Below are 19,684 nucleotides of genomic sequence, written 5' to 3'. Positions count from 1 at the left end.
AAATACAATCGAAATAAAAAATAAAATCTATAATAATCAAATAAAATTTTCAATTTAATAAATTTTAAATTTTATTTTATTAATGAAATAAATATATTTGTGTACGATATTTTTATATTGTTCTATCAACATATTCAAATAAAAACATGGGAATAAAAAAATGGTGAATACTAGAGACGCATAAATTGATAGATTCTATCAACTAATTATGAAAACGGATGTCATGTTATTTTTTATGATAATTTATTTTAATAAATTAAAATTTTAATTAAAATTTGTTTAAATGTACGGGTATCTAACAAAAACTAATAGATTCTTAAGAATTTATCATAATAAATATCCAATTTTTCATGGTAAAATACTTGCTAATTTAGGGGAATGATTTAGAAAATAATATTTTACTAATAATATTATTCTTTATTCATTTATACAATTTTATTAATTTTATTTTACGAAATATTTATTTAAATATAATAAAATTTATATAAAAATAGAAGATAAATGAGTAACAATCCGCATTACTAATCTTTTTAATTACAAAATCAATTTTCTTAAAAATTATATTCATTAATTTATGTCTTAAGACTCTTGGTAAAAGTTCATTTGTCATGTTTCTATTGTTTGCATGTATCACTCAAAAATCTTTAGCTTAATCATTTTAATTTCCATCAAATATTTTTTTCAAGGGTATTTATCAGTTTTCAAAATTATAGTTATTTGATTCCATTTGTTATCTGAAACGAAGACTGCCAAAAACCATTTAATTAATCCCAAACCTGACCACATAGTAATAAAACTGTAAGAGAGACACATTAGCACCAAACTATGCACATATACCGCAACTGCAATAGAATAATACAAACACTATTTAAATTAGTACATGTCAGCTATTTGTATTTCAATTTGTGACACACTAACATTTTTTATTAACCCTATATTTTATAAATGATATTATTGATGATATTCTAAAAAAAGTTAATTTTTGATGAAGTTCTTCCGGATAATACATTAATACGTCTTTAAATAAAATTTATTAGTCACTTGAATTTAATTTTTTAACATAACTTTTATATGCAAAAGCATAGCAAAGTTGAAGAATATACCAACCAATCGTTAGTTGGTCCAGTGGTGATTGGCGCTGGACTTGGTAGGGAGAACCACGGTTCGATCCCCCGCAACTACGATCGGGAGGGGGATGCGCAACTACGATCGGGAGGGGGATGGAACCACTTGATGCCAGAACTCGCCCCCGAACCGGAATAAACCGGTGGTATAAAGCCAAAAAAAAAAAGTTGAAGAATATACCTTTGGCAAGTTAACTTTTATTCAATTCTTTAAACTTGTGTTTATTGGATTCCCTTTGTTATCTGAAACGAAAACCGCCAAAAAATGAATCATATATGATTTAATTAAATTAGCAATAAATTTCTAAGATACACATCTACACTAAACTATACACGTATATACCTGCAGCAGCAATATAATATTATACCGTAACTTATTAGTAGTACTTGTCAGCTATCTATACTTCAAAGTTGTGATACACCACCATTTTATTAATTTTTTTTTTTATCATTGTCTATTGTTGATTTATATATATTTTTAAAATAAATGTAGAAGTTGAATTCATTAAAAGAAAAGAGCAAAACAAGAAAGAAGATGTGGACGTCAACCAAGACCCTTCATTAAGTCCTTATCCGAAAGCAAGAAAATACTTGTTTGTTTTTCAAGAATTCATATTTAATATTATTATAAATAGAACTGGACCATGTGAATTCTTTAACTAAAAGACTATAGTAGATGTTAACTTATTAGTACAGAATTGCTTTTTATATATATATATATATATATATATATATATATATATATATATATATATATATATATATATATATATATATATATATATATATATATATATATATATATATATATATATATATATATGGAGAAAGGATAATCTTATATGAGAGTGAGAGGAAGAGATAACAACCGTTTGAGTAAAATAAATGCTTGAAATTTAATATCTCGTCCCGTGATCCTCTTTTATGGGAAGTGTGACAATTATTTAAAAATTTCATCAATTATGACAATTATTTATAAATCTCATAAATAAAATATCTTTTAAAGAATATTTTTATTTCTTTAATTATTATAATATTATCAAAATAAGAGAAGTTTTTCAAAATTATTACACTTAATATTTAAATGTTATCACAATATATATTTTTTATTTTCACTATTATTCTAACTCCATTTTAATTTGATCCATAATTTATTTTGAAAGAAATGAATTATTTTATTTATAATTTTTTTTATTCTTCATAATTGATATGATTTGTTCATTATTTAATTTTAATAATACTATGAATATAAAATTTAATTTATAATTTAGAATTCATATAATTTTATTCTTTACATAATTATAAATATAAAATATTATTAATTTGTCACTTATATTTTCATTTAACTATAAAAATTTAAGAATGTAAATTTATTACTTATATTTTGATTCGGATGATTTATTTATTTTTAAATTAAATTTTTTTGTATGCTATTTTATTCTAACCATTTTAAATATTTTTAAAAAATTTATTATTTATTATTTATTTGATTTAAAATATTGAAGAAAACGAAATTATTACTTATACTTTAATTTGGTTGATTTATTTACTTGAAAGTTCGGAATATTTTATTTTTGCAAGTTATTATTGCGAATATTTTAAATTAAAACACATTATTGATTTATCAGATATATTTTAATGTGATTAAAAGTATTAAGAATGTAAAATTATTAGATATATAAATATTTGGTTGAATTATTAACTTGCAAGCCGGTAATTTTTTCTTTGAAATTTCAAACGATCATCACCATTTAAAATAAATTAAACTATTGTGTTAACATTTTAATAATTAAAGAAAATAAAAAAAATCAGGAATAATATCTTTTTGTGAAAACTTTAAATAGTGAGCATAATAGATAAAAAAGACAATAATGTAATAATGTGCTATTTGTATGGAATTAATAAATCTTATGAGTGATGAATATGATTAAAATAATATTTATTCATTCATTAAAATATATTTATCACCAATGTTTTAATCTTATTTGATTGAAAATAGCACATAAATTTTAATCTTATTTATCACTCATCAGATTTATTAGTTCCACACAAATAATAATAAATTACTAAGAAAAAATTATGATAACATTTAAATATTGAGCATAATAATTGTGAAAAAGTTTCTCGATAATATTCTAATAATTAAAGAAATACAAATATTTTTTTGAAAAGATACTTTATTTATGAAATTTTTAAATATTGATTATAATTGAGAAAAATTCAGTAAGGTGCTCTTAATATGAAATCAATAAATCTTAAACGTTAATTAAATCTGATGGCTGATATCAATAGTTCTCATTTCTCATAAAAGATATCAGTTCTCACCGGATACGCTCCCATATATATATATATATATATATATATATATATATATATATATATATATATATATATATATATATATATATATATATATATATATATATATATATATATATATATATATATATATATATATATATATATAGGAAATGTATCTAGTGAGAAAGGGTGATCTTATATGAGAGTGAGAGGAAGAGATAACGACGGTTTGATTAAAATACACGGTTGAGATTTAAAATTTCGTTTAAATTATTCACGTGATCCTCTTTTTTTCTCAACTATTTTCAGTTGAAAAAAAAGAGGATCACGGGACGAGATATTAAATTTCAACCATTTATTTTAATCAAACGGTTGTTATCTCTTCCTCTCACTCTCATATAAGATCATCCTTTCTCACTAGATTCACTCCACACATATATATATATATATATATATATATATATATATATATATATATATATATATATATATATATGAGGAGGGATCAAATTACACCCGAATAGTTACACCACGAGTTACACTCGTTCAATAACCACATTTCGAATTAATATTTTTTAAATTCAACCGTTCGATTGAAACATAATATCATATAGATCATACCTATAAAGTTTGAGCTTAATCTGTAATGATTTACTATATCATCAAGATATCCAAAGATTAACGTTAAAATGAGCTTTCATATAACGTTAATTTTGATGTAATTCAATGACAAGTAAATCATTATAGATTAAGCTCAAACTTTATAGGTATGATCTATATGATATTATGTTTCAATCCAACGGTTAAATTTAAAAAATATTAATTCGAGATGTAGTTATTGAACGAGTGTAACTCGTGGTGTAACTCTTCGGGTGTAATTTGATCCCTCCTCTATATATATATATATATATATATATATATATATATATATATATATATATATATATATATATATATATATATATATATATATATATATATATATAACAATGAAATTCATAGACTATGTAAAATAGATACAATTCAATCATCTGATTATGAGCTGTCAAAGAACTAAAGAATGATTAGGGAATGCTTGAATTACTAGTAAAGAATGAGATTAAAAAACGTCCTTGTATTTTTACAAAACATTGACAACTCATACACAATTAGACAAACTTTCACACCCATTCTCTTTCTCACTATAAAACTTTAAGTCTTTTTCGAATACACCAATCACATTAGCACTTTACTCGAATCTTCTTGGAGATAAGGCTTAAGATATTTTCAAGTCATACCCGTCATAGTGACAACAATTAAATCCTAACTCTTCGACTTTATTGGGAGGAAGAGCTTGACCAACTATCTTGTGCATCTTTGATTGCTTGAAATAGTTTTAGTACTTGTTTATCGTTATGATTTGTTGTCATCAAAGTCAAGTTGCATCTTCATGAGTTGTCATTGAAGTCATGTTGCATCTTCATAAGTTGTCATCAAAGTTATGTTGCATCTTCATGATTTTTCATCAAAGTCATGTTGCATCTTCACAAGTTCTTATCAAAGTCATGTTCCATCTTCATGAGTGTTCATAGTCAAAATCATGATGTTGACAAGTCTATGCATGTCTTCCCTAGCTTTAATCGATTCCTGATTAAACCTGCAAGCACATAGTCTCACATTCTCCCTCTTTTTGATGATGACAATGCATCTCATAGGGATGTGGTAAAAGAAAATATAGGTAGATAAAATTGGATGTGGTAAAAGAACAGTCCAACATATGTGTTTTAATCTCTACCCCCTATGAGTATACTTCTCCTTCTTTATCATAATAAAAGAATGCGGATAAAGATGCAAGACATAAATTTAAATTTTCAAACACATCGTCACATAGACATTTAGAAAGGGAAAAACGAACACTTCATTTATTCAAATTATGCTAGAATTCAAAATATATATAGCGTGGAAAATTTCAAGAATTGAAACAACGCAAAAGAAAGCTGAAAAACAAACACAGTTAAGGATTAAAACACAAAGCTGAGACTGTTCTTCATTATCATCCTCATCATCGATGCACATTCTTAGAGGTAGATGTCTCAGGTTTTTTAGCAAAGTGGAAAGTCAGGAAGTTGATCTTATCATTTGTTCTTTTTAGTCTGTTGTTATATTCCTGAGAAAGTATTCAGCAAAGGGTAATTCAGGGATGTCATAGTCGAAAGCTTCTAGGTTCACAAATGCTTCTTGATGTTCCATTATTCTTTTATTTTCTTTGGAGAATTTTTCAATTACTTTTCCATCGATGATCTCATACCTCGTTGTTGCTAGAGTTACTTCTCCTATTTTTATCTCATCTTCTTTGAAATCTTGTTTCTCAAGGTTGGAGCCAGTGTTTTCCAAAAAATTTGTGACCATCTTACCATATCGTAAGCATATTTCCTTTCTCTTGCTTGCCAACATGTATGTATTGTATTACTTCACTTGCCTAGTTTATTTCAATTTTATTTACAATCATCCATATAGTTTCAACTTCAAACCTAAAAAAATTTCAATAAATTATAGAAAGTGAAATTTAAAAGATATTTGTAGAAGAGAGGATAGGCAGTAAGCTGGACGGTTTGTAGTGTTAATTGATTCTCTTTGGAGGTTTAGAAATGATGTCGTGTGAAACAATGATTAGGAGGACGTATCAATAGTAGGTATTCAAGCTTACTTCAGTTGACAAGATTGGTTTTCAGCTCGTGAGGAGAAGTGGGTTCACAACGAGTCTCATAATCCGGTAGTATGGAATCCGCCAAATGAAGGTTCGATGAAGTGTAATATGGATGTGAACTTCAACAATCATCTCAGGACAACGAATATAGATTGGTGTGTGCGTGATAGTATGAGAAGATTTATTACCGCATATGTAGCTTGGGATGTCAAGGTTTTGTTCATTATTGAGGCGAAAGTCGTAGCTCAGAAAGAGGCGATACAAAGCGCCATTGATATGAACTTGAACTTTGTGATTTTCGAAAGTGACACTCAAGTGGTGGTAAAAGCTATTCATTCTACTCATGCCAGCTGTTCCGAATTTAGTCGTATTACTTCTTCTATTAAGCATATGCTTTATTTCTTCTAACGAATATGGTTGCCCATTCGTTAGCAAAAACGGTCGATTCTTGGTCTAGGCATAATAATGTTAATGTTATTCCTCTTTGTATTGAACTTTATTTATTAATGAAAGACGTTAACTTTGCTTTTGTAAAAATAAATATTTAAAATAGGTTTTAGTTTAAAATAATATTATTTTTATTTCCAAAAATAATTAATTTACAAAACAAGCTATAACATAATTATAAAATGATTGCAATTTTATCAAATGGAAGGAAATTCCAAACATGACACAAAATCCAAAATATCAAATCATGTATAGTTGTAGAACAACTATATTAGTAATATGATGAGTATCTTTACCCTTAAAACATAAGTAACCAAACCAAACTAAGAGTAGCCCACAATTTGTGCTTACTCTCTCACTACCAGACAATGTTTCACAACCTATGGATACTACTCCCACCAAACAACAACACCAACAACTAGAACAACAAAAGCAACAACAAAATCTTAAACATTGTACCTCATTCTTCTGTCTCAAAACCTCCACAAACCCAAACCCATTTTCTATTCTTCTTTTCTGGCTCTCCAAATCCCTCAAAACTTTCTGTTTCAGACTTCATCTCTCACACTCCAAAGGGTTTTGTTTCAAGAAGATTCAGTTTCATCATCATGGTGTTATGATTAACTCCACTCTCATAACAATGGAGGGTTTGAGTTTATCTGAAAATGTGGGTGGTTGTAAAAAAGGAACCTTTTCTGATTTGATTGAGGAAAAGGGTTGTTGTGAGAGTAGTTCAAGCTCTGAGCTTTTGTCATCTGAGAATGTTGGTAATGAAGAAGAACATAGTCAGAGTAGTAGTTGTACTGAGGAAGATTCATCTTCACCACCTTCATGTAAAAGTCCTCAAGGAAGTGAAGATGGGAAGAAGAAGCATTTGGTGGAAAAGGAATTTGTGAAACAGGTTTCAGCATTACCAGGTATTAATCAATAATCATAATCTTTAATTTGAAAATTTTAATATAAGTTGTTTTTTTTATGTTAATTGATTTTGATTTTGGTTTGTAGAAATTGAGATGATGAAGGAGAGGTTTGCAAAATTGTTACTTGGAGAAGATATGTCAGGTTGTGGAAATGGGGTCCCTACAGCATTGGCTATCTCAAATGCAATAACTAATCTATGTGGTAAGCAAAATGAATAATCTGAAGCTGTTTCTGTGTTCTGATCTGATTTTCGTACTTTAACTTAAGTGCGTGTTTGTTTTAACTCGAGTTCAAATTGATTCAGATAAAGTTTAAAGTGATTCATGTTTGAATACATTCTTGTAAAAGTTGGTTGAACATTTAATTTGAGGCTAGCAATTAATTGTAGAGACGAAAGCTCAAAATTCGAGCTTCAAGTTTGGGCAACTTTGATTTGAGGCTAAAAATTAATTGCTAGATTTTCTGAAAATGCAGCTACCCTCTTTGGGCAACTTTGGAGATTAGAGCCTTTGCGTTCGGAGAAGAAAGCAATGTGGCGAAGAGAGATGGAATGGCTTCTTTCGGTTAGTGATCATATAGTCGAATTAACACCGAATTGGCAGACATATCCTGATGGAAGCAAGCTCGAGGTAAGTATTAATAATTGTAATGTGCAGTTATGTAGCTTGCGATGATTACTTATTTTGTTCATCTTTAACGATATTTTTAAAATGTGAATCAGGTCATGACTTGTCGACCACGCTCGGATCTGTATGTGAATCTTCCAGCTCTGCGCAAATTAGATAACATGCTTCTTGTAAGATTTACGTAACATTGAGTTTACTTCATTAGTCGATTTTCAAATAGGAAGCTATTCTAAACTATAAACTATGGTACTTTTTTTACTTTTACAGGAAATTCAAGATAGTTTTGTTGATACCGAGTTCTGGTATGTAGACCAAGGTGTTATAGCTCCAGATGCGGGTAATAGTCCGTCGTCGTTTAGGCAAGCGCTTCAGCGACAAGAAGAGAAATGGTGGCTTCCGGTTCCCCGGGTTCCTTCTTGTGGACTACACGAGAATTCAAGAAAGCAATTGCAGCACAAGCGCGATTGCACCAGCCAAATACTAAAAGCGGCAATGGCTATTAACAGTATTACTTTAGCCGAAATGGACATTCCCGAGTCTTACTTAGAGTCTCTTCCAAAGGTATGATGACCGAACCTTATAATAACCCGCGAAAACAAATTAGATAATGATGGAATTGCTTATCCAACTTACTGTCTTTCAGAATGCTAGAATCAGCTTGGGGGATGTTATTCATCGATACATCACGTCGGATCATTTTTCTCCCGAGTGTTTGCTTGCTTGCCTCGATCTATCTTCTGAACATCAAGCCATAGAGATCGCAAACCGAGCAGAAGCTACCATGTATATATGGCGTAAAAAGACGAACTCAAAGCCTGCTAGTGTCAGTGGAAGATCAAGTTCAAGAACATCATGGGAAATGGTCAAGGATCTAATGGTTGATGCAGACAAACGGGAGTTGTTCGCCGATAGAGCAGAAACGCTACTACTTTCCTTGAAGCAGCGTTTTCCCGGTCTCCCTCAAACGGCTTTGGATATGAGCAAAATCCAATACAACAAGGTTTGTATCGATTATGTTCGAAACTAAAAACCTTTTTACCTTGTTACTAACATTAACAAGTTTGATCTTAATAGTCCTTGAAATTTTCTGTTGTCTTAGGATGTCGGAAAAGCCATACTAGAGAGCTATTCACGAGTCCTCGAGAGTCTTGCATTTAACATGGTGTCACGAATCGACGACGTCCTCTACGTAGACGACTTAACAAAAAACTCCGATCAATTCTCATCTCACTCAAAAGCCGGTGTAATTACTCGCAAGAGTATTTCACTTCCATACTCGGCGCCTGTCCCAACGACTCCATACAAATCAGCTTTCGGAACACCAACACGCTCTCCCGCACACGCGATTAGTCCTTCCAAGGGAGGAAAATCTCCAGTCCTCAATAATGGGAGCAAAACTCCTCAGAGAGGTGTGGGGGTGAAGAAATCATTGACTGATTTTCTTAGCATTGATGCAAAAGGGAGTAGTTCAAATGAGAAAGAAGTTTCAGAATCAAAAACAGTTGATGAAGTGGCAGCTTTTGATTCCAGTGATGTTAAATAGCCTAAGCTTTTTCATTTTTTTTGTGTTCTTGTTTTGTATATGAATGAAATAGGTAGAAGGATTCATCTTTATTTAGAATGGATAGTATTATTCTATATTGTTTAGTTATGATGATATTTATGAGGTGTTTCTATGCTCCATATGCTAATTTACATTAATTAGATTTCATTAAATCTATGTGAATAATGTGGAAAAATTATAAGTTATTGAATTAACTCATCAGTGCAGAAACTTTTTTGTTGAAACAAAAGTCCAATAAAATTTCAAAATAAATAATTTTTTAAACTAAAAAGGGGCATTCCGAGAATTGAACTCCGGACCTCTCGCACCCTAAGCGAGAATCATACCACTAGACCAAATGCCCAATTGTGATGTTAGGTTTTTGGTGGTTGAAAATTGAATTAAAAATCGGGTTTACAAATAGTGTTTTGTGAGCATTAAGATATTCTAATTTTTAATTTAGTAATGCTATTTAGTATGAAACAATTTAAAAAGGAAATACAGGTGTCACCATTTTATAGCTGAATTTTAAATTTAATTCTTTTTAAAAGGGATCATGAGGTGTCACTATTTTAAAGAGGAATTTTAATTTAATTTTAAATTTAATTTTCTTTTTAAAAGGATCATGTGGTTCGTGGTAATAATGAATGGTTGAAATTTATTCTCGCCTTTCTTGTTTTCCCATTTTCTTACTAATAAGTTTTTTTTTTATAAATATTTGATTTTTTTGGGGATTACAATTATGAGTCATATCATGAAGTTATGGAAAAATGATTAATCAAAGACTAAGAAAAAAGACTCAAGACACTAAGAATCAATTTAGTTTTATGTTTGGGAGATCGACCATGAAAGCAATCTATCTACTACGACGTGTGATGTAGAATGACTAATAAGGCTTGCACTTAATTTTTATTGATTTGTAGAAGGCGTATAATAGAGTGTAAAGAGAGATTTTGTGGAAATCCCTAGAGAAGAAAGGGATTAGGATTGTATATATTCTAGTAATTTCATATACGTATGAAGTGGTATTGATTAGTGTGCGGACACAAGGTGGAGAGGAGGACAATTTTCCTATTACAATAGGTGTGAACCAAGGTTCAACACTAAGCCCCTATCTTTTTACTTTAATTTTCGATGTACTTATGGAACACATCCAAGAGCTAGCACTGAAATGCATGTTTCTTTTTACAGATGATATAGTCTTACTCGAAAAGTCGAAGGAGGATTCACATGAGAGGTTAGAGACTTGGAGACAAGTTTTAAAACACATGGATATCGCCATGTAGAAGTAAAGATCGAGTACATGAAATGAAATTTCGACAAAAGGAGAAGCGTTTCTAACCTAAAGGCGAAAGTTAGAGACCATAACATCCCGCAAGTCACGCGGTTTAAATATCTTGGGTCTGTAATACAAAACGATAGAGAAATAAAAAGGGATGTAAACTATCGAATTTAAGCGGAATGACTGAAATGGAGGAGAAATTTAGGGATTTTATGTAACACAAAGATACCTCTCAAGTTGAAGGAGATTTTTTATCATATTGTGGAAAGTCCTTCAATATTGTAGGAGACAACATATTAGGCGATTAAGAATCAACACAAGAATAATATAAGTGTAGCAGAGATGTGGATGTTGCGTTGGATGTGTGGTAAAATTATACATAATAAGATTAAAAATGACAATATTAGCAAGAGTGTTGGGATAACACCTATAGTAGAAAAATAGCGGAAAATAGAGTTTGGTGGTTTTGGCATGTGGAGAGAGACTTATAGATTATGTATTAAGGAAAATATATCAGATGGACATGAGTCAAACATCTAAAAATAGAGGAAATTTTTTAAAAAACTATAAGAAAAATTATCAAAAATGATCTCAAAATTAACGATTTAAATAGAAATGAGTCTAAATAGAACATTATGACGAAAGTTGATTCATATAACTGATCTCACTTAATACAATAAAGCTTAGTTGTTGTTGTACTATTATGTGGTATTAGATCACACACATAAGCTAGAAATTGAATCCTTGATTATATGCTTAAAGAATCCAAACAACGTACCATACTACACCAACTTAATTGGGAACAAATCAAGAGAGAGAGAATCCATACCGATTTTTTTTCAAATAGTCTAATAGTTAAATTTTCTTAAATTAAAGAAGAATTAGTGATATGTCACTGTTTCGAATTTGTATTCATGCAGTCTGATATCTCTACACAGCTATCAATTAAATTGACTTGAAAAAGACGGATCCATAACCAATTTAATTTAATCGACATTTATGCAAAATCGTCTTTTAATATAAACACCTAAATAAGTATATGGTCAATTTTATCAAAACAAAAGTTATAGCATTACCTCAAACTCTTTTGAACTAATCTCATTAAGTTTCACGGGTAAACTTTCTTAAAATCATCTTATTCCACAACCATTCATTAATTTAACAACCATTTATACAACAAACATTTAATTAAAAACAATAAGAAAGGACTCCTAGCTAGTTTAGGGGCATCATTAATCTAAGTATGTGTCAGTTAGTGTTCTGTGATAGTTGGCTTAAAAGTTACTCCCAACCAAGTTAGTGTTCTATAGTGTCATCATTATATTGCTCCCTTAATTTACAAACTGCAGCAGATAATTACTATATCAAGAAATATGAAAAACAAAAACAATTCTCACCAACATTGTTATACTGTACAACAAATTTATGTCGACACAAGCTTTTTATTGTTCAGTGGTGCAATAACAATAATATATACCAAGAAACTCACCAATTAGTACTAGTGCAAGCTCCATTTATAAGGTGGATGACTAGACCAACCATATTTTTATCACTATAAAATCTCATCAAATGCATGGTTTTTTACATAGAACTAACTAAGAGACAATAGACATAACTTAAGAAGAAGAAAAATGGAGGGTCTTATGAAGTTGTTGTGTCTTGTTGGTTTTGTAGTCCTTGTTGCAGGGATTCATGGAGTTGAAAGTGCTGGTGAATGTGGAAGGGGTACAACACCAGATAATGAAGCTTTTAAGTTAGCACCTTGTGCTAGTGCAGCATCTGATGAAGATGCTAACGTGTCTCAAAGCTGTTGTGCTCAGGTTAAGAAACTTGGTCAGAATCCAGCTTGTCTTTGTGCTGTTATGTTATCAAACGTTGCTAAAATGTCTGGTGCTAACCCTGAAATTGCTGTTACTATCCCTAAACGTTGCAATATTGCTACTCGTCCCGTCGGTTACAAGTGTGGACGTAAGTAACTAATTAACTAACTATTTCTTTTGTTCGTAGTTATTTTTCGATTTTAAAATTGAATACAACATGCTGATTATTCTTTTAAAATTATGAATTTTGCAGCTTACACTCTTCCTTGAAAGAGCTGAGGTTAAGGCTGAAAGCAAAGATAAGTGGGATATGCAATATTGTTGGTAGCAATGTTACTAGTATGGTCACCACAACTTAGTTGTGTTGTAATGTAACTTTGTTGTTTGTAGTGTGGATAAGAGCTATAGCAGCTCACTTGTGTACACCCTTAATAAAACATGCATTTTCAATGTTTTTATTGTATCTGCCTACTAAAAGTTTTCAGTGATTGTTTTTACATTATATTTCAATTACCTTCCTCGTCTCCAAAAGTTAGCTCATAGAGTGACTTTGTCTAAGTTTCATGCAACTTTAACACCCACTCTCACACTTAGTGAGTTTGGGTCAAATTTCTATATTGCAGTCGTTAGTGAGAATATCCTCACACATTTATAAATTCAAATGTCTGGGAATTTAAATAAGGGGACAACTTCTCTACACATCTCAAAAAGTTGGGTAGTGTACCTTCCACTAATCACATTGCATCATTTAATTTTATCTTATTTAATTAATTATTAAATAGGATACTTTTTTGTTGTTTCCAAGACACTTTACATTGAAGGTAACTTTACCCAACTTTTTGAGTTGGGTAGATAAGAATTCACCTTTAAATAATGTGAAACTTCAAACAAACTCCACAAATCAAATATAACTTCAATATCCATCATCAGGTCAAGCAAGAGCCTGAGTTTAATTCTCACACTGCAGCTCTTAACCCGATTCTGATATCATATTAATTAAATGTGCTTGGATACTCACCCTAAAGCATCCTCAAAGAGGGAAGTTGACCTCACACATGTACTCATATTGGCGGCGGAAGCTTCTGTGACATCATGTACTCTTATATCTTTGAAAATACGAGATCGATAAAAGAGAAGTTATGGCCCTACAAGGGTTCCGACCTACATGCCTTCAATGATATGACAACCCGTACATATCGAATTCTTGATAGTCTCATGTAACAGAGTGTGCAATTGCATCCTAGTCCAACCCTTCGCAGCGACCCTGCACGTAGTGGCCTCCTCGATTCACCTAAAGTTGAAATACCACAACATCCATGATGAGCTAGTCATAGTAGGCGTCGATCTCTCTAGAGAAATAAGGATCTATAAAGCATTATGAAAAGACTAGAAAGAGGAGAATTCAAGGCTATGGATATTATTGTAGTCTCCCTGGTCGGGAAACTAAGAGACATGGATATTTGAGAAGCAAAAGTTGTTGTTTCGGGCAATATTAAAAGCGAACAACGTGTCCTTTGAGGTGAATAAGCAGTGGGATATTCAAATTGTTATGTTAAAGTCTTTCTGTTGTATAAAAGAAAATCATATTATCATAATGTTTAACATAATGTATTATGATGGATAGATTAAAGAAAGAGGAATGTTCTACCAAAACTATCTCTTTTCTTTGTCACTATGAAAGATAACGACGAATTTGGGGTGCAACCAAGGAGATCGAAGTCCCACCATAAATAACTAATGATGTTGTCACAAATTCCACATGCGTATGACTAAAGCAATAAAAACCCCGTTATGCAAAGCACACACACAAAGAAAATGGTAAAACTACATAATGGCAAATGCCGGCCTGCGCCTCTCTTGGTAGCTAGCCACTCTATAGGACATTGCGGGTCCGTCACTTGACAACCTTGAACCAAGTCTTCACCTGGGGGTAGGTAAGGGGTACTGACCATTGGTCGGGCGCGGTCCCTAGAGAGGTCCAATAAACTTTGAGTAAAATCTCGTAAAGTAAAGCTATCTCATGGAGCAACGTACTTGGGACCTAGAAAGATTACCTATTCAGGTAACAATGATATCTATATATCAAATTAATGAATAAAATTTTTCATATATAGGTGTTGGCATTCATAAACATGTTGAAAATGAGGAGAGGGACTACACTATCATCTGGTTAGTCCTCCAGCGAAACGATCTTCCCACCTTTTACCAACTGATCCGAGCGGAATCACTCTCTTCAAAATACGCAAGGAGGATATAAATTATCCACTTTCCACAAAGCATTCTCAAAAGAGTTAGAGACGAAAGAAAGACTGAGATTCATTGCATTATGCAACTCCTAAGTATAAATGAGATTGTAAGGCACAGGGCCTAGAGACTTTTTTGAACACTTGCTAGAGATTCCTCAAGGTATTCCACCCTTTTACAAGAAGGGTATATCACCTGGTTCATCCTGAAAAGAAAGGCCTTTACTACAGACAGTGACGCTCGAATTGAAGTATGAACTTTATCATTCTTCACCACTTCTCGCACGAGCAGCTTCACCTAATCAACCAATGAACTTGAAAACTCAAAAGCATTCAGAGTAGTTTCTATCTCAATAAATGAAATAGAAGCCCGTTTTAGCTCATCCAAATACCTATTATGATGGAGGGTTAGGTCCTACACATAGTCTCCAAGTATTTGTTTCTCATTTTAAAGTCGTCCAGTCATGAAAACCCCCCTTAACCGACCCAACCAGTAGCTAGAACGTTAGCGGATCGTCGAGTGTAATAAGATAAGATTGATAATTCCTCCTCAAGAGTAATATCAGTCAAACTGGAAAGATAGGAACAATCATCCTTCGAAATAAAATCCTAATTCTCTCTTGCTCTATGAAGGTCAAGACAAGCCAAGAAGATAGGAGCCGGGTTGCTCGGAGCAAAACTTGAGACCCTCGGAATACTTGATACCCCTCGAGTTTCCCCGAGAACTTAAATTTCAGAGCTAGAAGTCGGGTTACTTCTTTCTTAAGGCCGCGATGAGCCCTTAGTGTCATCCATATCAACTTCATTATCGGAACCCCGAACTCTCGCTGATGACGAAGGTTAGGATGATTGTGTCATCACAACATGAACAATGGTTGGAGATGGGATACTTGAAGTGCCGACCAGAGTTGGAATAATCCGAGTAGTCTTTTTCATTTGTCGGATTGTCTTCTCACATGTCATTGAATCTGCATTGCCAATAGAGAAATCGTCAAAAAACACAATATGCAAAAAAAAATGAAATAAGAAATGAAAGCTCTAAGAGACTCACCAAAGATAATGTTCTTCTCCTCCTTTGTACTAGAATATGTTAGTAGGCGAGTTTCAATGACGCATTTTAACTACTTTTTTGATGCGTCGCCCCGCGGAATGATGCCCTTGTTGTAACCCAATTCTTTGAAACAAAATCTACCGCTTCTTTAGATAAATTTTTTCCTGTGGCAAGTCAAATTTATTATAAACATAAGACCCATTCCCGATCAAGAAATGGTCTTGACTGCAGAACTTGTAGAATAAATTTGGAAATCTATATTCTGGGTCAATATCTATGATGCAAATCTTTGCGTGAGCATCTCCGTTAAGGGGAGTGACCGAAAAGAATCAATCTTAGAAATGCTTCACGCCATCAGAGTACACATTGAAATACTGACAAACCTATTTCAGAGTGATTAAACCTTGGCCATATGCGTGGTTCACCATACTGCGTTGAACCTTGAAGAGGTGGAATAAAAATGACATGGTTGGTCCCCCCCCCTCGATACACACATCAATGTTGGAAGACTGTAGGCTTTATTTGCGAGTTTGGAGGGGAGGGGAGGGGAAGGCTTCCGAAAATGAAATTTTAAAAAAATATAGGAAAATATTTGATTATTTTGAAACATTGATTTTGTTTAGAATGATAAAAGAGTCATTATCATTACTATATTTTTATTTTTCAGAATACTATAACAACCTAAAAGATATTTGGAAAATTTATGTATGTCCTCCAAAACTCTCTTTCAATATAATTTGTGAGTTCCCCCATATTAGTGAGTTTTTGGTGTTATGAATAAAATCAAATCCTCCAAAATTCTCCTACCCAAAATCTTTCTATTCTTCTCACCCAATTCTTCCTATTTTCCAAAGCCCTCCATTCCATTCCCCTACAAACTTGCAAACAAAGCCTTAACGAATGCCAAACTTATAGGATTCCTTTAGAAAGGAGTAATCAACAGATGAATGGGAACGTCAACTCCAAAGTCGATATAAGAAAGGCGAAGACCTAAGATTACAAATAAACACTCGTAAAAATAACACATCCACCATACTCAAAGCATATCATTTTATCCTTCTCTAGAGTTTGTACACCCCTGTCAGATGTAGGACCCATGTTAAAGAAAGCTCGGTCATAGCTAGCTTCAAGTTCAAAAATAGAAGCGTCGAAATCTCTGGATCCACCCGAATGGTAGAGATACCTTTCTTTATTTTCCAACGCATGGGGAGTGCAACTTTAATGAGTATTATCTCAAGGTAAAGGTAGACGAAACTAGAAAGCTACGACTTAAGGAAGCTCGAGGCTAAACTAAGGGTTGAATAATCCCAACATTGATTGTAGACAAAGTGAAGGATGAGAAAAATGTTTAGAAAAGAGAGCTTTAAAGACACATGTGAAGGAAAGGCAAATAGTAATGAGCAAAAGAGCTTTATATCCACTTCCAACATAAGAGCCATACAATGCCTCACAACAAGAAAGAGGGAAAACACTCCCATCGGTCCAAATCCCTCCAAAAGACAATCTAGTACCCTAACCCTCAAAGACCATAATTGTTCTGGAACTGCCAGAAGGCCCCATAATGAGTACCTAAAAGCGAGTTGTACACTAGATTACACGTGGAACATGTATGCTGCTATTCACTGGAGGTTGGATGATCTCGATCCTCAGGTCTTTCTGCACAGTCCTAATCAATCGAAGGGTCCTCTGCCATATAATGAAGAAAACATGCCATTTTTTGGATAATTCAAATTCAATTCACTGTTAAATCATTTGACACTCATACTGACTTGAGCATTGATATGTTTACCTTGCAGGTCACTTCCTCTCCGCCGCATCTAAAATTTAAGTTCATCGCAACGATCTTCATCTCCTATTCACCGATCAATTATGGTTTCGTAACGGGACATTGATAAAATAAATTATTGAAGTTTTTTTATTTTTTTTCCTTTTAAAAAGTAGAAACTCATATAGTTTTGTTTTTAGATTTGGTTGTCCAAAATATTAAAATAACAGTATAAGTAAGTTACTCATATTTTTCGTTAAACTTAGTTATTTTAATAAATTTTGATCCAACATATTAAAATAACTAAGTTTAACGAAAAATATGAGTAACTTACTTATACTGTTATTTTAACTACCAATAATATAACAAACATTTATTTAAAATATAAACAAAACACTCCTAGCTAGTTTCAGGGTATCATTAAACTATGTGTGTGAGCTAGTGTTTTGTAGTAGTTGGCTTAAAAGTTAATTCAAAGCAAGTGTTCTGTGTTGTCACCATTACATAGCCCTCTTAATTTACACACATCAAGTAATGACTACACCAAGAACTAAGAAAAACAAATATAATTCTCCCTATACTTTGATATATTATACAACAAAGTTAACATATTCAAGTCGACACAAGCTTTTTATTGCTTAGTGGTGCAATAGGATTTTAAGAAACTAACCAATTTAAACTAGTGCAAGCTCCATTAATCTAAGTTGGGTGACTAGACCAACCATATTTTTATCACTATAAAATCCCATCAAATGCATGGTTTTCTTACATAGAACTAATTAAGAGACAATAGACATAACTTAAGAAGAAGAAAAAATGGAGGGTCTTATGAAGTTGTTGTGTCTTGTTGGTTTTGCTGTCCTTGTTTTAGGGATTTATGGAGTTGAAAGTGCTGGTGAATGTGGAAGGGGTACAACACCAGATAATGAAGCTTTTAAGCTAGCACCTTGTGCTAGTGCAGCATCTGATGAAGATGCTAATGTGTCTCAAAGCTGTTGTGCTCAGGTTAAGAAACTTGGTCAGAATCCAGCTTGCCTTTGTGCTGTTATGTTATCAAACGTTGCCAAAATGTCTGGTGTTGACCCTAAAATTGCTGTTACTATCCCTAAACGTTGCAACATTGCTACTCGTCCCGTCGGTTACAAGTGTGGACGTAAGTAACTAACTAACTAACTACTTCTTTTGTTCGTAATTATTTGTCGATTTTAAAATTGAATACAACATGCTGATTATTCTTTTAAAATTATGAATTTTGCAGCTTACACTCTTCCTTGAAAGAGTTGAGGTTATGGCTGAAAGCAAAGATAAGTGGGATATGCAATATGTTGCTGGTAGCTATTAGTATGGTCACCACAACTTAGTTGTTTGTTTGTAGTGTGGATAAAGAGCTAGCAGCTCACTTGTGTACACCCTGAATAAAAAATGCATTTTCAGTGTTTTTATTTCATCTTTCTCCTAAAAGTTTATAGTGGTTGTTTTTAAGCTATACTTATTTTGTTTGAAAGGAGAAAATATAAATTATATTTAAAAGAGTTGACATCTCAATTATGTTAGCATTTCAAACTTATCAATTATATTTACATCTGAGCTTTATTAGGCACTCCAAACTTATCAATTATATTTATCACCACTAACATTTATTAAAAGCAAAAATAAAATGACACCTAACAAGTGACTAGGTTGAAATCCAATAACAAATAACATTTGTCTCTCTAAAAACCATACCTCATTGTTGTTATAATTATCAAACATTAGGATGCAAACCTTGCTCATTTAGTTACTCAAATTAGGATAGATTTGAGCAATACATGTTAGGATTCTCTATTTGTCATTATGAATGAAGTGATTAACCCCGGCCATCAGGTGATCATGTTT

At 32.0% G+C, this 19,684-nt stretch overlaps 3 protein-coding genes and 1 non-coding gene across 4 annotated transcripts; 3 read left to right on the top strand and 1 right to left on the bottom strand.

The window, feature by feature from the left end:
• The first annotated feature begins 6,853 nt into the window (after positions 1-6,853).
• Positions 6,854-9,788, top strand: LOC131611870 (rop guanine nucleotide exchange factor 7-like). The gene is made up of 7 exons (XM_058883710.1): positions 6,854-7,475; positions 7,564-7,680; positions 7,954-8,108; positions 8,201-8,275; positions 8,373-8,666; positions 8,749-9,105; positions 9,205-9,788. The coding sequence occupies exons 1-7, from the start codon at positions 6,941-6,943 to the stop codon at positions 9,646-9,648; spliced, it is 1,977 nt and encodes a 658-aa protein (XP_058739693.1). The 5' UTR covers positions 6,854-6,940; the 3' UTR covers positions 9,649-9,788.
• A 152-nt stretch (positions 9,789-9,940) lies between these two features.
• Positions 9,941-10,012, bottom strand: TRNAP-AGG (transfer RNA proline (anticodon AGG)). Its single transcript has one exon. It is a non-coding gene; the product is annotated as a tRNA-Pro (tRNA).
• Positions 10,013-12,501: 2,489 nt separating this feature from the next.
• Positions 12,502-13,200, top strand: LOC131611868 (non-specific lipid transfer protein GPI-anchored 26-like). Its single transcript, XM_058883707.1, has 2 exons — positions 12,502-12,898; positions 13,004-13,200. Exons 1-2 carry the CDS (start codon positions 12,562-12,564, stop codon positions 13,018-13,020), a joined length of 354 nt encoding a protein of 117 aa, XP_058739690.1. The 5' UTR covers positions 12,502-12,561; the 3' UTR covers positions 13,021-13,200.
• Positions 13,201-18,577: 5,377 nt separating this feature from the next.
• LOC131611869 (putative lipid-transfer protein DIR1) lies at positions 18,578-19,256 on the top strand. The gene is made up of 2 exons (XM_058883709.1): positions 18,578-18,962; positions 19,068-19,256. Exons 1-2 carry the CDS (start codon positions 18,626-18,628, stop codon positions 19,082-19,084), a joined length of 354 nt encoding a protein of 117 aa, XP_058739692.1. The 5' UTR covers positions 18,578-18,625; the 3' UTR covers positions 19,085-19,256.
• Positions 19,257-19,684: the final 428 nt, after the last annotated feature.

The sequence above is a fragment of the Vicia villosa genome, linkage group LG6, assembly GCF_029867415.1.
Source record: "Vicia villosa cultivar HV-30 ecotype Madison, WI linkage group LG6, Vvil1.0, whole genome shotgun sequence".
Taxonomy (NCBI): Eukaryota; Viridiplantae; Streptophyta; class Magnoliopsida; order Fabales; family Fabaceae; genus Vicia; species Vicia villosa.
Note: the sequence above shows the minus strand (reverse complement) of the source record. Positions and strands in the feature narration are given on the sequence as shown.